The sequence below is a fragment of the Meleagris gallopavo genome, chromosome 8 (assembly GCF_905368555.1).
Source record: "Meleagris gallopavo chromosome 8, MGAL_WU_HG_1.1, whole genome shotgun sequence".
Lineage (NCBI taxonomy): Eukaryota > Metazoa > Chordata > Aves > Galliformes > Phasianidae > Meleagris > Meleagris gallopavo.
Genome location: NC_139411.1, coordinates 28,333,848 through 28,351,960, shown reverse-complemented (window position 1 = coordinate 28,351,960; position 18,113 = coordinate 28,333,848). Strand labels below are relative to the sequence as shown.

The 18,113-nt window shown below is 41.0% G+C and overlaps 1 protein-coding gene across 1 annotated transcript in view; it reads left to right on the top strand.

The window, feature by feature from the left end:
• SHTN1 (shootin 1) overlaps positions 1–17,883 on the top strand; it is a 58,496-nt gene extending 40,613 nt beyond the window's left edge. The window contains exons 12-17 of the mRNA XM_085229019.1: positions 1,761–1,843; positions 4,261–4,370; positions 4,572–4,625; positions 7,891–8,011; positions 8,237–8,420; positions 15,956–17,883. Coding sequence (XP_085085145.1) covers positions 1,761–1,843; positions 4,261–4,370; positions 4,572–4,625; positions 7,891–8,011; positions 8,237–8,420; positions 15,956–16,166 — 763 coding nt within the window. The 3' untranslated portion in view covers positions 16,167–17,883. The remainder of the gene's footprint in view (positions 1–1,760; positions 1,844–4,260; positions 4,371–4,571; positions 4,626–7,890; positions 8,012–8,236; positions 8,421–15,955) is intronic.
• The last annotated feature ends 230 nt before the right edge of the window (positions 17,884–18,113 follow it).

Below are 18,113 nucleotides of genomic sequence, written 5' to 3'. Positions count from 1 at the left end.
GAGTCAGTGCTCTTCACTGCAGGATAAGTCAGAATACAGAATACCTCACGAGTTTGCATTCAAAGAGGAAAAGTGTCTTTAAATAAGAAGGATTTTCTCTGTCTGCCTTGGGTTTTATTCCTTCCACTTTGTCAGCTGGATGCTCTCTCTGCTAACAGTCTTGCACCCTGACCAGTTGTGAACAGTGGTTGTCTTCCCAAACCAAATTTACTGTCTGAACTGTGGCGTTGGAGGAGGAGAGACACCTGTCTCCTCTAAATTTAGGAGGTATTTCTATTATTTATCTGATAGCTATAATTGTAGACTTGTGAAATGCTTCTCTGAATCTGCTGCTAAGAATACCCCTTTGAACCAGAGAATATCTTGGGTTATAACTGTTGTCCCTTCCTGTCAGATAAAATTAAGATTGGATTTTTCAAAGAATCATAAAAGAAGTGGACCAATACCATGTACTGGGCACAAGCCACAAATAAGTGGAGTCCTAAAGTGTTTTAGTTAATTTTAGTAAAACAGCTAATGTTCGTGTTGGCTCTATCTTTGCTTGAAATAAAACACGTACTGCAGTGCCCTGTTGAACTAGAGAGATAGATATTGGCATCCCGTTTTCTTCCATTACAGTCTCCAGTTGGTTTAGAAATACCACTTTCAAAAAGTCTTGGAAGTCTAAGAGCTCTCCTTGCCTTGCAGAAGCACTTGTTTTTGATGTTCTTTTCCTCCATTTTATTTTTTTTATTTTTAAATGAACTTGGATAACACTTTCTAACCTCTGTAATGGGAAGTACATACAGATGTCTTGGTAACTACTGGATTCAATATGTTAAGACAAACGATTAGTGGGGAAAATTCAGACCTTTGTTCATTTTGCTCTGTATTTAAAAATCTAAACGTTTTCTGATCAGTTGTGTTAGATATTTTGCTCCTTTTATCTTCATTAATTCATTTGGTTTGCCTGCTTCTTTCTCATTAACATATAGCACAAATTAACTTTTGATTATTTATTTTTTCTTTGAATCCTTGGGATAGGTAGCACTATCTGCTTTAAGCCTTGTGGTAGCTAAGTCAGAGCATTTCTTTCAAGTATTGTAAAACGTATGTGAGCATAAGCTATTTCAGAACCTGGCTGCTGGGTGTTCTTTTTATTCTGGGGTGGAGCTTTGACACTTTATCTCAGGGAGGTCTCCCAGCTTCTTAAGGAGCAATGGGAAGTGATAAGCCCCACTGACACACTAGGTGCGACTAGGAGCATGTGCTTGGGCTTTGAAATGAATCATTTCCTTGCCTGGATTTTTACGTTTTGACTGTAGTGAAGGGATAATTATTTAACACTGTAAGAAGATTACAAACTTGGAATTGGTGAGAAGATACTGATCACCATATTTAAGTGTCCTCTGGAGAATAATACTTCACTTTGATATCTTGATATCTACAGCTCTTCCTTCTTTTTTTTTTTTTTTTTTAGAGCTGGAACAGCTTCAATTTGTCATTTGTCACAATGAGACACTGTCCTTTAATATTCAAATCTGAAGTGTTTTGATTTGTGCTAATGTCTGTTAAAAAGAAATAAATTTCTCTGGTGCATTTTGATGGGAGGCATTGTGGGGGGTAATTCAGAACATACATCTGCATTCAAGAACTGTTAAATGAGTCTGTTGTAAGTAGCTGTATAATCAGGTATAAGCAAGCTGTTTGTGTGGTATGTTCAGAGTTCATTGGTGTAGTAGAGGACAGAGTGATAGTCTGCAGTTTTGTTTTCCTCAAAGGTCTCTCATGTCAATGATTCGCAAGAGGTCTCACTCCAACACCAATGTGAGCAAGAAGGAGAAACCACCTCAGCAGGAGTCAGGTATGGCTCATCCTTTCACAGGTTATGTATATTGTTCACTAGACAAAGCTAGTGAAAATGAACTGCGTGTGCCAATTGTTATGCAAATGCTTGCAGTTGTCAGCATAAACGATTGCTGTCCGTGTCTCAGCATATTCATCTACCTTGCAGTCGAGAAATGTGATTGCAGCCCAGTTATACGAGCTCTGAGATGCCAGATGGTATCTTTGGCGTCGTAGCTTTGCACATGTAAACCCTATCAAGATTCCAAACAAATTTGCATAGCCCTCTTTAGTTATCCCCCTACAACTGAGCTTGTGATCGACATCCAGTATATTTTTTCCAAATGGATTTTAGTATGAGCAGTCATAAACCTTAGAGAAGACTTGCTGTAGCCACAAGGAAGATCTTCCTACTTCTGGGTGTCACGGTTATTAGAGACATCCGTGCACTGATTTCACTCACTGATGTGACAGAGAAATGTATCTTTCTTTTTTGTTTTTCTCCTGTGAGGAGATGGGTGTTCATGTTTATCACAGACTTGCAGGAAGGACCTGGCAAGGTGAGCACTCAGCTGGATATGGAGATGTGCTGGGTGAAACGGATGGGGAGATGTGCTGGGCTCCATTTAGGCTCCATGCAGCTCGCTGGGTTGCACCGTAGCAGTTTGGTACTGTCTGTAGCAGTTACACTACAGCAGCATTGAGAGACACAACCAATGTGTAGCAGACACAGCAGACACTTTACATGTCCAGTGCTATACCCTTCCACACGCTTTTGGAAGAAGCAGGACAAGCCAGCAGTCATGAAACAGGGTGCAGGTTATATACTGAATAACAGAGGGAACTTCCTGCTTAGAATGGCATCGATTTTGTGACTTCTTCTGTCTGGAGCCTTTCCGTGGAGCTAGTTTAAATGCTACAGTTTTTATCCCTTGATCCATATCTTATGAAATTACCTCTCAAATTTGACTATACTGCTAATCCTTTAATAATACTGAAAAACTAAAACGAAACGGTCGTGTGCTAAGGTGGCTCTGAATGCAGAATAACAGCTGAAATTCCATTTTATTGTTGTTTAATGGAACTGGAAACTTAGTAGGTTGAGAATGGGAGTTAAGTACGGATTTATAGATGATCATGAGTGAGTGAAGTGGCAGAGCTAGTCAGACAAGTGTTGCCAGTTAAAAAAAGCAAGATTTTCCTCATTATTTTTCTCTCATAAAATAGTAGAAGTTTGTTTGTAGCAAATTGCTTAGCTTATCTGGTGCCACTTAAACAAAGAAGGGGGCTAGAGAAGGGAACCAGGGTAAAATGATGGATATAGGGTAAAACTGTTAGAGAAGAATTACTGCTAGCTGATGGTTGGAGTATTGCAAGCATGGCTGGATTACTGGATGGGACCAATAAGCAAAAAAGGGAAGGAAGCATTATCACCTCTGGTTTTTAAGGGAGGAACTGAGGAGTGGAGTGAACTTGGACTGCGGGAATCTTTGGGAACTGGTCATTGGTCTGAGAAAAACAAGATTGCTGGTGTGGGTAAAATGATGAGACATGACCTTGTACTGAGATCTCTGATGAAGAGTCAGTCTTACCTTTCAGTAACAGTTAAATTATGTTCCCTTTGTTTATCAAGTTTACTTACCTTGAAGCATCCTAGGTGTTTTGATTGTATCTTTTTGTTGAGAGTTAGAAACAGTGATTGCAGGAAATACTATGAAATTTACAACGAGTTCTCAAAATCCTACTTCATTATTTACTAGGAAACTTTAACAGTTCTGACCTTTCTTCAATCTCGTGAGCTGCTGCTTCTCTTAATGGTTGAATTGTTCTTAAAATAAAAATAAAAAGGGGGAAAAATTCTTTCTTGATCGAATTGTTATATCCAACCCAAGGCTTGTTTTGACCCTTGTTAAGGACTTAGGATGAGTGGTTTTGATCCCATACCACCAATTAAGCTTTTATATTTGAAACAGCTTATTTGTGAAATTAAAGCCTGACATTAAATTGGCTTACAATACAGAAATTGCATTTCTATGAATCATCAATAGTACCCTGACAAGTAAGAGATCAAAAGTCTATTTAAAATTCTTATTATGTAAGGTACAACGTTGCAGCTTTGAATAGCATCAACCATATTTCTGCGTGTGTTTCTTTTAAGTGGTCTCTTTTCCCTTTTTGTCTTTTGTAAGAGTATCCAGAACTCTGAAACGCTAACAGGTACTGCTGAGGTTCGTCACATAGCTTCCAGTTTCTCCTCAATGTTTTGCAGGCATGATAGAGAATGTCTTGAAAATCAGCCTGTTTGTTTCGTGATATTTGAGTTTGGGCTGGTTGTGGCAAGCAAACTTTAGGAGACTGTTTAACATGTTATTTTCTTTCTGCTATTCCTCTGTAGTTCATATTTAGAATGTGGTATAATCTCTGATTTTGGAACAGGTGAAGAAGTTACAGATCTGAAGAGACAAGCTGTTGAAGAGATGATGGACAGAATTAAGAAGGGAGTTCATCTCAGACCAGTCAACCAGTCAAGCAGACCAAAAACAAAGGTTTGGAATAAATAGCAAAGCAGCAATGTTATCTGAGCATAGTAATTTATACAAAAACCAAATTTCTATAGAAGATTCAAAAGAATACATTTGCCTTGCATTCCTCTTTTGCTTTTGCTTTGAGTTTGTCGTAGCCCATTTCATCTGGGCCAGATTAGTAAGCATATGTTTTTTTAACATGTGTGTTGTGTTTATTTACAGCCAGAAACACCAAAGCCCTCTGAAAGTGCAATGAAAGAATTAAAAGGGATCCTGGTGAGATCATGTGCAATTTGTATTTCATTGTTTTCTTCTCGTGGAGTTGACATGACCTTCTGTGCATAAAAACTTGTATTTGAAAATTCTGTATTAATCTTTTGGTTTGAAGCAGCAGAGCAGTATTCTAGTTAATCCCTCAGTCATCCCCACTTTTGACGTTAGTGCTACTGAAAGAATGGTTGTTGAGAGAACTTACTTTGGAGAAAGCTAACCTGTTAACTGTGCTCCAGGTTTGTACGTTCCTGCCACTAGAGGGGTTGTTATGTTCTGCATCTGCCATAGGATCTTTGGAGGCTTTTCAGATAGTCACAGTAGGGATGCTTTGGTAGGGAGACTGAAGCCCCTGAACTGCACATCTAGATAGTCTAGTATTAAATGGGGAGGTTGGTGGCCCTGCATGTGGCAATGGGGTTGGAGATCCGTGATCCTTCAGGTCCCTTCCAGCCCTGGCCATTCTGTGATTCTGTGATGGATGAAGGTCTCTTATCATCAACTGCTGTCTCCCAAGGCACGAAATTGCTTGATAGCATAAACATGGCCTAAATAGAGCAAGAGCTCTCTAGTCTTTTTATATTTATATGTTTAAACAAAGACATCAGGCTCGTATTTGGTCCTCCTAAAAGTAATGGGCTTAAGCTTGCTTTTGTTTTGTCCTTAATTCATCCATTGCATTGCTTCTTTTGCACAAGTACTAAAATTGTATCAAACACTCAGGAACAGCCATAGTTCTTGCTCCCTGATTTTTATGATCGCAGAACTTTTAAAGTTGAACTTTGGCATATCAGGTGAAATTTTGCTTTTGTAAAGTGGAATATGGTAAAATCCTACTTATGTCAAAGCAAAACACATCCATGGTAGATAAGACTTTTTCTCAACAGCCATAATTGCACCTAGATAATAACTTCAATATTGTGTTGGGTGATGCAAGACAGTACAGCAAAGAGAATAGTCACTGCAATGCAGAGAGCTAATGTTGACTTAAAATCATAACATATTAAACCGAGTCTTTTCCCATCACATTAAATGAGACAACTATTGGAGGGTCCAGAGGAGAGCCACAAAGATGATCAGGGAACTGGAGTACCTCCCCTACGAAGACAGACTGAGGGAGCTGGGCTTGTTGAGCCTGGGGAAAAGAAGGCTGCGAGATGACCTCATTGCAGCCTTTCAGTACCTAAAGGGAGCCTACAGACGGGAGGGGAATCAACTCTTTGAAAGGGTAGATAACTGCAGGACAAGGGGAAATGGTTTTAAGTTGAGGGAGGGAAGATTTAGGTTGGATGTCAGGGGGAAATTCTTTATTATGAGAGTGGTGAGGTGCTGGAACAGGCTGCCCAGAGAGGCTGTAGATGCCCCGTCCCTGGAGGTGTTCAAGGCCAGGTTGGATGGGGCCCTGGGCAGCCTGGTCTAGTATTAGATATGGAGGTTGTTGGCCCTGCATGTGACAGGGGGTTGGAGATTCATGATCCTTGAGGTCCCTTCCAGCTCAGGCCAGGTGATTCTGTGAGGGGGAGAAAGGAAGAAAAAATCTGGAGAGCCACCAGACCTTAATGCCAAGCTGTAATTAGAGGGGCGCATGATTAAATATGGAAGTAAAGAGAAAAGGAATAAAATGCAACATGTAGGTTGCTTTAAATGGAACTCCATACGTGTGTGCATTGTTTGCTGTGGTGTGCTGTTTGTACTGGTGCAGACTCAATGACCCTGCTGAAGGCTCTTTCATTTTCTAATAGCTGTTTCATTTCTTTGATGCTGTATCACTGACATCGAGGGAGACTTGATTATGTACTTTAGAGGAAGCAGAAGGAGATCTATAGTTACAGTGTCTGACTTGTTTTTGAGTTCTTAAGGATATTTGCAGTGTAAGACATACTAAATAAAACCCAATTCCAGTCTGCTCTTGAGACCAGTCATTATGCACAGTCAGACAACAAACATGGGGGTGGGATGTGATGGAGTAAATGTTTGTTGTTGCTATGCTAATTATGCATTTCGTCTAGACCTCCATATAATTGTTACAAACAAAGCATTTATGTTCTCTAGAGCACAGAGTTTGAGCAACCCAATTGCTCAGGTTGCTTTTGTATATGTGTGTTAATACAGATCTGCAGCACAGTGCTTAGAAATAATGTATTTTCTCAGTTAAATTTCAAATAGGCGTCAAAGAAAATATTCTGGGAGCAGGATGTGGTGGTGGTGAGGATTTAGTTACTGTGCTAGAAGCCTGAAAGCAGCTCAGCTTTTGTAGCTTATGGTGATAGTTCCTTTTGTCATTGACTGTTCCCACTCATCTTACGTTTGTCAACAGAAGTTGTTAAGAATGTTTTATTTATGCTCTGGAAGAATGTATAGGAGTCTGACATGTTTTGGAAGACTGAATAAACAGATATCCTAGAGATTCCCAAAGATGGCAAGACTTGGAGGGAGACTGAGACAGCATATGGATGCCACATTTTCAGTTGTATGATAAATGTTTTGGAGAAAGTTTACATTCAAGTGGATGCTGTTCCAGTAACTGACCTGTCAGGTGGGAAAGGCTTGCAGTATTTTCCATGTGCCTATTGAAATTCGTGTGGGCACCTTTGGGAAGTTGTAGGCTTCAATTAAAGCCTTCTCTTCTCCTGAAGCAAAATTCTGCTGTCACAGCTTAGCTGAAACAAAATGCTAACACTGGCATAAAGCAGTGACAGCACAGCAGTGGATTTCTATTTTGCGTATGTAAAACAGTATTTTAACCTGAGAGCTAATCCTATGTGTCAGAGAAACGATCAAGTACGTGGAAATATGCTCACATTTATGCCAGATCAATCAGATTCTATGATATAATAACATGTTGCAGTTGCAGCTAGTGCACGATGACTTCTCCAGGTGTGTGCACACCTGAGTACAACACAAGCACACTAAATGCACAGTGTGCTGGGTAAGTGAAATGTGGCTCTTTGGGATTTTGCTAGTAGAGGCACTGGGCAGTGTTTGAAGATCTTTTAAATTTTAAGAGGGAGGAAGGCATCAGAGTTTGTTTACTGGGAATCCACAGCCTCATTTCTTAAGTCTGATATCAACCCTCAAAGGTAGGCAGGTGTGGTTAATCCATAGATAGGGTTTAGATGCTCCCTGTTCAACTGTGGGGAGAGTTTTTTGACTGATCTAGAACTGCACTTGTCTTCCAGAAGCTTAGAAAGTTGTCACACAGCGCGTGTGGGCGGTGTGGTGCAGTTTGTTGTATACTCAGAGAGCTTTCTATGCCTGTTTCTGGCTTTAGGAAACACTGAACAAATCCACTAGTTCCCGAAGCCTGAAGTCCCTCGAAACAGACAGTGGTGAAACAGAGCTAGAACGAGTTCTGCGACGTCGGAAAGTGACTACGGACCAGGACAGTGGCAGTAAGTGCCCTCACTCCTTCATAGACCTCTTCCTGCTCCTGCACTGAGATACTCTTGAAGGTTTACTTTCTCTTCCACACCATTGCTGTTTCAGCCATTATGTCTTTAAAATTACTCTTTAAAATTCCATTTTGATTTCTGCAGGTGACTTGAGTTCTTCTTATGCTTTGTCTCTAGACCTGTCAACTTGGTTAACATAAGCTTTAAACTTTCTTTGGGTTTTAGATCCCACTGGAATCTTGGCCACGTCAGAATCCAAATCTCTGCCTGTGTTAGGTTCAGAAGCCAGTGGTGTACAAACAGCATTGAAGAAGAAAGATTTGGAGACAGAATTCAGTTCCAAAGTACCCGATTCAGGTCCTGTTTCCAACCAGCTGAAAGGTGTCACAGATGCCAAAGCTATGTTACAGTAAGTACAATACGGTTTTCTGGATAGCTTTCAGTACCAGATCTGTTCAGTTTGATGCATTTTGAAAGTGGTTTCACTTCAGTGTTGCTTAACAGGATAAATGTAGTGTCTACAGCTGTTTGCCAGTGACTCCTCCAATAATTCAGTCTCACATGGAGACAGTTGAATTTCCTGCAGTAAAGCTCTTTTCCTCATTAAAAAAAAAAAATTCTTCTCTACCACCAAAAAAAAGACGTGAAGATTTTTTGAGGAGTAGCAAAGTTGAGGGCTTTTCCATATCCTGAAAAGCACATTCAGTTACATAGGTAATTCTTTTTTTAAGGTAGTTTTAGCTCTGTATTTTTCATATAGCAATATTTTCAGGTAGAATCACAGAAGTCATACTGGTCTGTATGCAGTTGTGCTGGGTTGTTTCTGTTGGAATGAAATGAATGCAGGCTATTACTCTTAAACATTTTTTGATAAAAATTGTGACTTACCCTCAAGATTAAAGTTCTCCAGAGGAATAAAAAAAAAAAAAAGCAGTTAGTACTGTATTTGCACAGACAGAGAGGGATCTTTTATCACAGTGGATTGAAGATCCAAGGTGTCAGTTTGGTATCAAGGAGTTAAACCTGCTTCAGAAGTATTTATTTCAGACAGATCTGCTGGAGGATTGGCTTTGTAGCAGTACCACGCTCCTTGTGAAGCTGGACTGTGCACTTGCTTGGAAGTTCTCCTCCTATCTATTTTTGTGATCTGATATTTACTTCATTCTCCTGCAGGTACTTTTATCATTAATTTTTGAATGGGTGAAGAGCCCAATTTCCTTTCTGTGCCCTTCAGTTTTATTTAATTTACGCTGAGTTTTAAAAGCAATACCTTTTTCCACTCGTGTATTTCCCCCTTTTATTTCATTAAAGTATTCTTAGAAGAAAGATGATCTTCATTTTAATTTAATCAGAAGGATGAAGATTTGTTCAGCAGGTAATTGGATGTGAGTAATGCTGTTGCATTTTCTTGGACTGCCGGAACGGTTCACCCTGTCAGAAAGGTGAAGTTGTTTCTGAAAAATCCTGTGTTTGTAGTTTGTGGATTTCCACAGTTTTGAGCAGATAACCTTTATCAAAAAACACAGCAACTCCCACCACCTTTTGTCTACCTTTTATTCCACTAAACTAAGTGGAAATTGCATTTGCAAGAAAGGAAATGAAATAATTGCAGGCCCCAAGGTCTTGTAGAATGCGTGGTGAATTGACAGTGAAAAGGATCTTGTGTTGACAGTCACAGTTGTTATGTGTTATAAAAGCATACGTGAAGCTCAATTTATTTCTCAGCTTGCCTATTCAGTGACATCCTAAAAGACACATTTCATTTTAATTTTTCTGCTTAAAGCATTAAAACAAACGTGATGGGCCAGATTCCTCAGTGCTGCAGGGCTTCTTTGCGCCCAGTCACCGGTGTAAACCTGGAAAGGCTCAGCACTAAGGATGGTTTTCCAATGGGAGAGAGAAGGTGCTGGGGCACCCCTGCCCTTCTGCTGGGCTGGCAGGGAGGAGTGGAAGCATCCAAGGTGCTGCTGAAGTGCAGTTACTTTTCTTTGCCTCCTGGGTGCTGCTTGTAGCAAAAGTGAGTAGAAGCAGCCTCCAGACTGCAGGGAGTGCAGAGCTGCTGTGAGACAGGGCTCATTTGAAGCAGATATCAGAAGGAAGTTCGTTTGTCGTCCACATCTGACAGCTTAGATCTGTAAGCAGGCAGTGTTGCAGTGTTCTAGGCTTCTCTGGGCACATCTGTACAGGCAGTTTAGTTTGGACCACAGTGCATTTCTGAAGGGAAATCTCCCTGTTGTTCCCTTTTGCTGTGCTCAGATGTTCATCCTGCAGTGCTTTCAGTGCACAAACCGGATCCCTGGCTTCACTGTAGGGTGAAGGTAAGTCAGAGATGTGATGCAGCCTTTAGTGGCTCGCCCAGGGACCACACAAGAGCTAGTTCAGTGCATAACCCCTGAAGGGTACCGTGAGGACAGGGGTGCAAAGCACAGACAGTTTCTCCCTGCTGCAGCGCTGTTTCCTAAAGCAGTCTGCGTTAACTAAACAGACCGCTTTCACCAGGAACCCTTCCTGACAAAGACTCACAAAAGACTTATTGTGGCACTTCTTATTCATACCTGAGGTGAAACGTTGCAGCTGTCTCATCATTTGTGATTCCTTGAAATCTGACAAAGGTGTGACCTCCCTCAGCTGTTTGCAGCAGCCGAGCGAACCTTTTATAGCACGGCAGAGGATTGCATGTCTCATAATCCCCAGGTGTCTCTTCCAGTGCACTACTGAACTCTTTTTTTTTTTCCAGCTAGATTTTAATGTGCAGCTTCTTACAGAAAACCCTGCAGATAGTCATGCGTGAGGTGTTTTTCTTTGCTGTGCTGTCCCTTTACTAAGACTTCTGGTGTGAAGGAGGCAGGGTAATACTTAGAGATATTTAAATGCTGCCAGTCCTGTGCATCTTTCTTTATTCACATTAAGTGCATCTGTTCTCCTGGAGTAAGAAGGATGCATGTTAGAAAATGTCTGTGAACAACAATGACAGAAGTTGGCTCGTTGAGTGAAGTCCTGGTTCCTACACCAGCACCAACTCTGACAACCTAAATGCTTATGAGACAGTGAGATTGCAGTCTTTGGTTCAAGCAGGGCTCCATGCATAACGTGGTTATTGCTACAGCTCGGTGTTTCCCAAGTATCACCCCCAGCAGAATCGGGTGGGCTGCTGACTGGTTGCCAAAAGAGAGATAGAGGAAAAAGGCTGTAATGTAAGTCAGCATGGTTCGCTCCAAGATTTCCTGGTATTCAAACTAATTATGATAACTCAGTTAATACAGAAGGAAAATTTAGGGTATGAACCACAAGGTTTGGGATAATTTCAGAACAGGAAATTGCTAGAACAGAGGTGTGCTGCCTTGAAGCAGATGGTTTGGAATGTGTGAAGTTTAGCTGAGTTGATGGTGAGGGGAGATGTAAATAATGTGTCCTATAGAGGGACTGAGGCTTTATCTTGGTATTCACCTAACTTCCTCTGGAAATCATTTCCCAGATGTTTAACCCAGCATGGGTGTAATTCTGTGACAATTGCTAGAAGACAGTAGGTGACAATGTGGCTCTCTTGGGAGTGCAGAGCGTTTTGTGACTCCCTGCAGTGCAGAGACACAGAAGGGAAAGGTGTGTCTGGCTCTGCCCCGTTTGTTTTTTTTTTCTCCTCTTCCTCCCCCCAGAACTTGGGAAACATTTTGTTTCTGGGCAGCACAGACCTCGGTTAGCAGTGAACCACAGAGACGGTTAGTCTTAATCTCATGATTTTATACAATTAAAGGATTTGTCCTCCTTCTCCTGGCTGTAATCTTAGTACCCCTGAATCATCCACCAGCTCTGCAGGAAGCGGCTCAGCCGCAGTGAGGCAGAGCTACAAAGGTTTTCCAGGGCAGCTTGAGCATGGGCAATTTGGTCTGAACAACAAATGAAGGAAACGATGGGATGTTCTGAAAGTTTGAGGTCTCCATAGTTTTAACTGTTTTAAAAGCTACTGTCATGTGTTTTTCTTCGACTGTACACTGTGTGCTCTAACTCAGTGCAGGCAGAAGCTCTTCAAGGTTCCTCATGGAAATTAATTTGCTGATCTTTTTTGAGCGTTTTCAAAGCAGTGCCTAAAATGGAAGCGTTTGCCATGACTTGATCCTGCATAGCAGTCAGTCCGCAGTTGCATTCTGCTCACTGCTGCATCGACCACTTCTACTTGGCTGAGTGCAGCAGAGGCACTTCTGAAATGGAGAACGGTGCTTTTTTCACGAACACCTGTTGGCAGACACCGGCAGAGGAAGGAGTCAGCAAACTAATTGACTTGCATCACTGCCTGCATCCCCTTGCATTGGACAAATGCTTAACTGAAGCCTTTTTCAGGCTTGTAATTGGTGTCTTTCTGACTATTGTTTGGTTCCTTTGGTTCCACCTGTTGCTGTGTTAAAAATTCTGAAGTATTTAGTAAACAGGGAAGGTTTTGAGGAAGATAAAAGTGAGCCAGGTCTCAGCTGGCAGACCCCTAGGGCGGCGGTATGGAGGGGACTTTGCAATGAGAAGTGCCTGGGATGCTGCTCTCTGGAACTCGATCAAATTGAAGGCTGATAGAGATGAGTTTTGTCACTGTTTTTTGTCGCCCTGTGAGCGCATGAGCTCCACTGCACGAGTGATGGTTGTCTTCAGTGTTGGGGTCTTGAAGGAAAACAGGAATGGTGGGAGGTAGGTGGGTGTATTTACAGAAATGAGAAGCTGTGGCCACGATTTTTAAGCTTCACTGGGGATGTAAGTGTTGGTGAGCAAAAGGCAGGTTAGCTTAGTGCTTTGAATCTCATCTTTTGGGCAGTAGGGAGTAGCTCTGGTTGAGTTTGATTTGGAGTTTAAGAGCAGTTTTATTTGAAGAGGGGCTACAGGTGTCTCAGTGCTCCAGAGCAGGGACCTTGCTGAGAGACAAGGACTGCAATATTTACATAACATCCTGGTTTCTAATAGAAAAATTTTTTAATAATTTCATGAACAGAGCATCAAGGAAGGTTAAATCTCAGTAAGGTTATAATCTGAACTGGAGGAAACAAAGAAAATCCAAGTCTCACTTGACTGTCTGATACTTACTTTGTCCTTTTGTATTCTTACTGTAAATGATTTACAAAAGGCCCAGCAGCACTGCTTCGCTGATGATCCATTGGTTATAACCCTTTTATTGCTTTTGATCTCCTATTGCAAGCAGTCCTTCTTAAAGCTGCATGGAACTTTGTGTATCCCATTCTATTAATCTAAAAAGCATTTGTCATTTGAATCAGGATTTGATAGTAGAGATTTTATGTATTGAGTCATAAAAATGTATGCAGACCTATGAACAACTACGTATGAGTAATAGAACTAGGAGCTCAATTTCTGACTTAAAGCTGTAGTTGGACAAACAGCAGGAATACTGATAGTGATATTAACAGTCTCAATGAGGGAAGAGCTTTGCATAGGGCCGGACAGAGCTACCTTGGCTGGACAAATCTGTCATCATTCAAAGCTGGCTAACTACAGCTATACTAATTGTTTTTTCCAAGCTTGATTTGTAATGGCAAAAACTGTTCTTTGAAAGAAGGCACCAAAATTATGTTCATTCTTGCACTGAAATTTTGTTATGCCTGCGTTCTGCTCTTGACAACTATTGAACAGGAGCAACAAATACCTAATAAATAGAGTTAATGATTTCCAACAATACTTCGGCTCTAACAACAGCACTGTCAGACTGGTGCTGCAGCAGTGTAAAGGATTTGAAGAAGGGGATGCTAGTACAACAGTCTGAATAGTAATTCTTATTTTTATGCTTGAAACTCTGGTTTAATCACTGGTTTTCTCCATTAAAGTACTTTATATCGACATCTTTCATTTTTCTGACCTTTGAAGGTGGTAAATATGATTGCTGTTTTATCCATTCTTGTTATAAATGAAACAGACTTCAGAGCGTTTGGCCGTGCATCAGTTGTTGGAATGCTGCCATACACTAATGCAGACTCCCCACTGTGAGCCCAGTGAAGAATTATACTTTGATTCACCAGATTGTATTAAATAGTCCAGCTGTTGGGATTTGAAAGATAGTTACCTCCAAAGTGAAATAGAAATGAACTTGGCATTTATGGCTTTGACCATTTTTATAGTGTTGGGCAATCAGCTTTTCAGAGGTAGCACTTTTAAAAATAACCCTCTTCTGGTTACGCTGGTTTAAAAACTTTAATTTGCTGTAACGTTCAAAATACATTTCCTGGAATGATTGGCAACTTTTGCATAAAATAAACATTATTTTCCTTATGATATCACTAGCTTCCGATAGCAATCAAGTGAGTCTGAAACTGCATCTATTAGCACCAATTTCTGAATTAATTAACTTACACCAAAGTTCTAACGTTAGAGACAACTCTTGTAATTAAGGCTTCAACGTGGAATTTCATTCAGTACATCCAGAGCTTCAGTAGCGACCTGAGTTAATGGTGAGTGTGACAGCTGCAGTTTGTGGGAACATTTATGTGTCAACATAATTCAAAATAATGTGTCAACAATTCTGTGATTCTGTGATTCTGTCTTTAACCTGCACACTGACTCTCCTGCTCAGGTAGGAGCCAGCCATGGCCAGCCCAGCACTCTGGTTGTGGAGCAGGTGACCTCTGTCGTCTTTGTCATTTTCTGTAGGACAAAGACTATCAAAATAAAGGGCCATTTATAGCAGATGGAACCACCAGATGAATTCCTTTTTTTGGCCTCCAGTAGGTTCTACTTTTTCCTTTAAAGAATATGTGTTACCTTTGCAGAAGACCGTTCCTTATGAATAAGCATGAATATAAAAAAAAGAAGTGGCTCTAGACTAGTGAATGGGTGCAGTGCACACAGGGCCTTCCCCTGCTAAGGTTTTCTGTCCATTTCGGTGGTTATAGCTGTGTAGTCAGTACTGCGTTCACCCTATGGTGTAGGGCCCTATGTGAAGATGTGCTGGGTATAGATGTGTAGCCCTAAGAACCTCTCTCTGAGCATGTCTGGTTATGTACCCACAGGAATCAGAGCCAGCTGCTCTGGAGGGCTGGTGAAGGAGCCGTTGCACATGAGCTGTCTGCCTGCAGAGCAAGGCAGCCCTTGGGGCAGCCCGAGGATGGCAGAGGAAAGATCCCCACCTGCCACGTGTTCGGGTCATGCTGTCCTCTTGTTGGCCTTGTTCTATTCTGGTGCACGCTAGCTAATCTAAGGATTTACCTGCATGCTCTCATAGGTAGAGCTTTTGAATGTGAGCAAGTGCTGTTAGTGTTTAAGCCAGCCTCAGTGTATAATCCTGGTGACTCTGACCTTTCCTTGCTCTCTCCTTGCTCTGAGGGATTTTCGTCTGCAAGAATCTGCGCTGCACACAGTCAAGGCATAGTTCCATTTCTAAAGCAGGGAACACAGGTCTAACACTGCTCTGCATTTCAACAAACACATTGGGTGAATTTTCAGATCTCACTCCCTCCCAGCCTGCTGGTGCCGAGCCACAGTAGAAAATTTGGTTTTGCTGCCCTTAGCTTCTGGTGTGCAGTCAGTTGTAGTACAGTGAAAGCCCTGAGATGCAGATGGGGAGAAGCAGCCACATTTTGGGCTACAGAAGGCAGGAACAGGTAGCATTTTCTCTAGGTCCAGCTGCTATGTTGGACAAGGGGATCCTAAATCCAGCTCAGAGATGATCAGAGAGAAAATAAATTCTTACGTTTATCTTGAAAATGATGCTCTGTGCTCTGTAAGTTCATTTTTGTGGTGAAGTATCTGACTTCATTTATGTAACAAACGATTCAGGAAGGGTAGTGTGACTGTTGCATTTTGTGTACTGCTATCTGTAACAGCTGTGTAATCTGTAAATTTTATCAGCCTAGTAGACCCGTCCTGGTCACACATACTAGCAATAACATACATGTTTTCCTGTGCTTTTCTTAAATATGTGCGTTGTTATCTGTATTCATATCTCTATCCTTTTTCCTTTAGATCACCGAGTCATACGGAATTTTCAAGAAAAGCTTCTACTAGTGAAAAAGAGACAGAATCTGTTGTAGTGTTAGATCCCGTGTCCGCCAGTGGAGATCAGATGGCTGCAAACACACTCAGTCAGAACAAAACAAAGGAAGAAAAAAGCAAGTCGCTGCATAAAGAAAGTAACGTTGAGAAAATAAGAGAGACAGACAGTTCTAACTGCTAATCCCCATTCTGAAAGGCTCTAACTTTTGGGAGTCATGTCGATTGCTTAGGTGTGGTACTGGGGGCTACAGTCTGCATTCCAAACAGTTTTCAGTAATACAGATTGAAATGGTCTTTTGTATGCAGTTTTGTTACGTGCATTAGTGTTAAATAATTATATATCATCAAAATCCCTTTCCCTTTTTAGTTTTGCAGGTGTGGTTGATATTTCCTTAGATATGGACGGTTACCTTACTTTTCTTTAAACTGCATTTGAAAAGGCTTTTTCAATTATTCCTTTATTGAGAAGCTGCTCTGTTAAAGGTCCAGAAGCCCCTTGTGTCCCTGTTGAGTTTGGGACAGAGCGGGTGACTGCACTCACCTCAGCTTTAGTATGGGGGTATTTTGATAATTAAAAAAACAAAACAAAACAATTTTTAGACACGTTGCTTTAAAAATATTTTGATATCTACTTTAAAAAAAAAAAGTTTTGTAGATCTGCTCACAGCTGCCTCCATGCAGGCCATTTGGATGACACGGAAAGCACAAAATGTAACATTTCTGTTCTAGTTTCCCCAGCAGACAGCAAGCCCGGAGATGGAGGCAGCACAGCGTGCAGTTTTGGTACCATGCCTTCTGGTAATGATAGTGCCAGAAGTCCGTGGGTAGAGAGCGGTGCTCTCTTCTGGATTAACACCTCTTCAAATGAGGATTTATCTCCCGGTTTCTCTTTCAGTCTTATGTAGCAGTTTGGTACAATGTAGCTGAAGTCTGCCTGTGCTGCTGCAAGAATGAGTTGTTGTGGGCTTCTTGGAATTCCTACATTTGGGATTCAGCCATTCTAGCATTGCAAGTCATTTGGAGTCAACATTTAGAGAACTCCCAGGTGAAACCCTGTAGCATCAACAAAGAATCCTTTGCTTTGATCCTAATACAGAGCAGGGACATCAAGTTCTCTTTTAGGTAACACTGTAGATTCCTCTCTTTGGTAATAGGGCTCCCAGTTTCCCTCAGCCCTTATTTCCTATGAAGATAGCCAGATTGGTGCATAGTTGATTTGCTGCACTGCCAGTTCACATTCCACTGTAGCTTCTTTTTAAATCCAACAGGGTATTTCATTCTGTTATAATGAACAAACAAATGTAATCAGGGAACAAATGCAAACCTAAGGAAGATCGGTGTAACTGAAATGGCGTGGTCACGTACCTGAATGCACTTGGGTTATTTTTTATTTAATGATTTGAAACAGTGATAGTATTGAAGGATGACTGTTCTGAGTTTGTTAGTTTGGCTCTGCATGCAACTGTCTGGTGCTTTTTCTCCAAATAAAGTGATAGTAGCGAGTGTGGTGGTTTCACATCTTTTCTGGTGTTTTTGCATGTTTGCTAAGATAATCTTGGATTTGATCTAATTACTGAACTGTGTTTAATTCCTAAAACTGGGGAAATTTGTCTCTCCTTATTTGATACTTTGCTTTCTGGAGGGTAGTGGTGGTTTTGGTGGTTAATTTTTCACTTACATATCTGTTACACTGAATACAAAATGCAATGTTTTATATGTGTATTTTTCCTTGAATTATTACTGCTGTATTATATATGTTTAAATTTTCAAATTTAAAAAAGAAACAGAAGTTAAAAAAAATACTTCTTTTATGTGAACTCTTTGTTACCTACAAGATAAATAATTTATTTATCTTTTCACTGTTGCTTATTAAAAAGACTACTGACAAGTTTCCCAGACCTTGTGAAGTTGACTTGTTATTCCTTGCTTCAGACTAAAGTGAGCTTCCTAGTGATGCAAATTACAGCTTTGTGCCCTACATTTGGAGTTTGCACTGATGCACTTGTATTGATAGCTCGCTAGAACTGGTGCAACATTTCCCTTGTAGGCCAGATCTAAGAGCAGCATTGAGGGTTGTGGGGGGGGGTGGAGCAACATAACAGTCAAGGCCTTTGTTTTTTGTAAAATG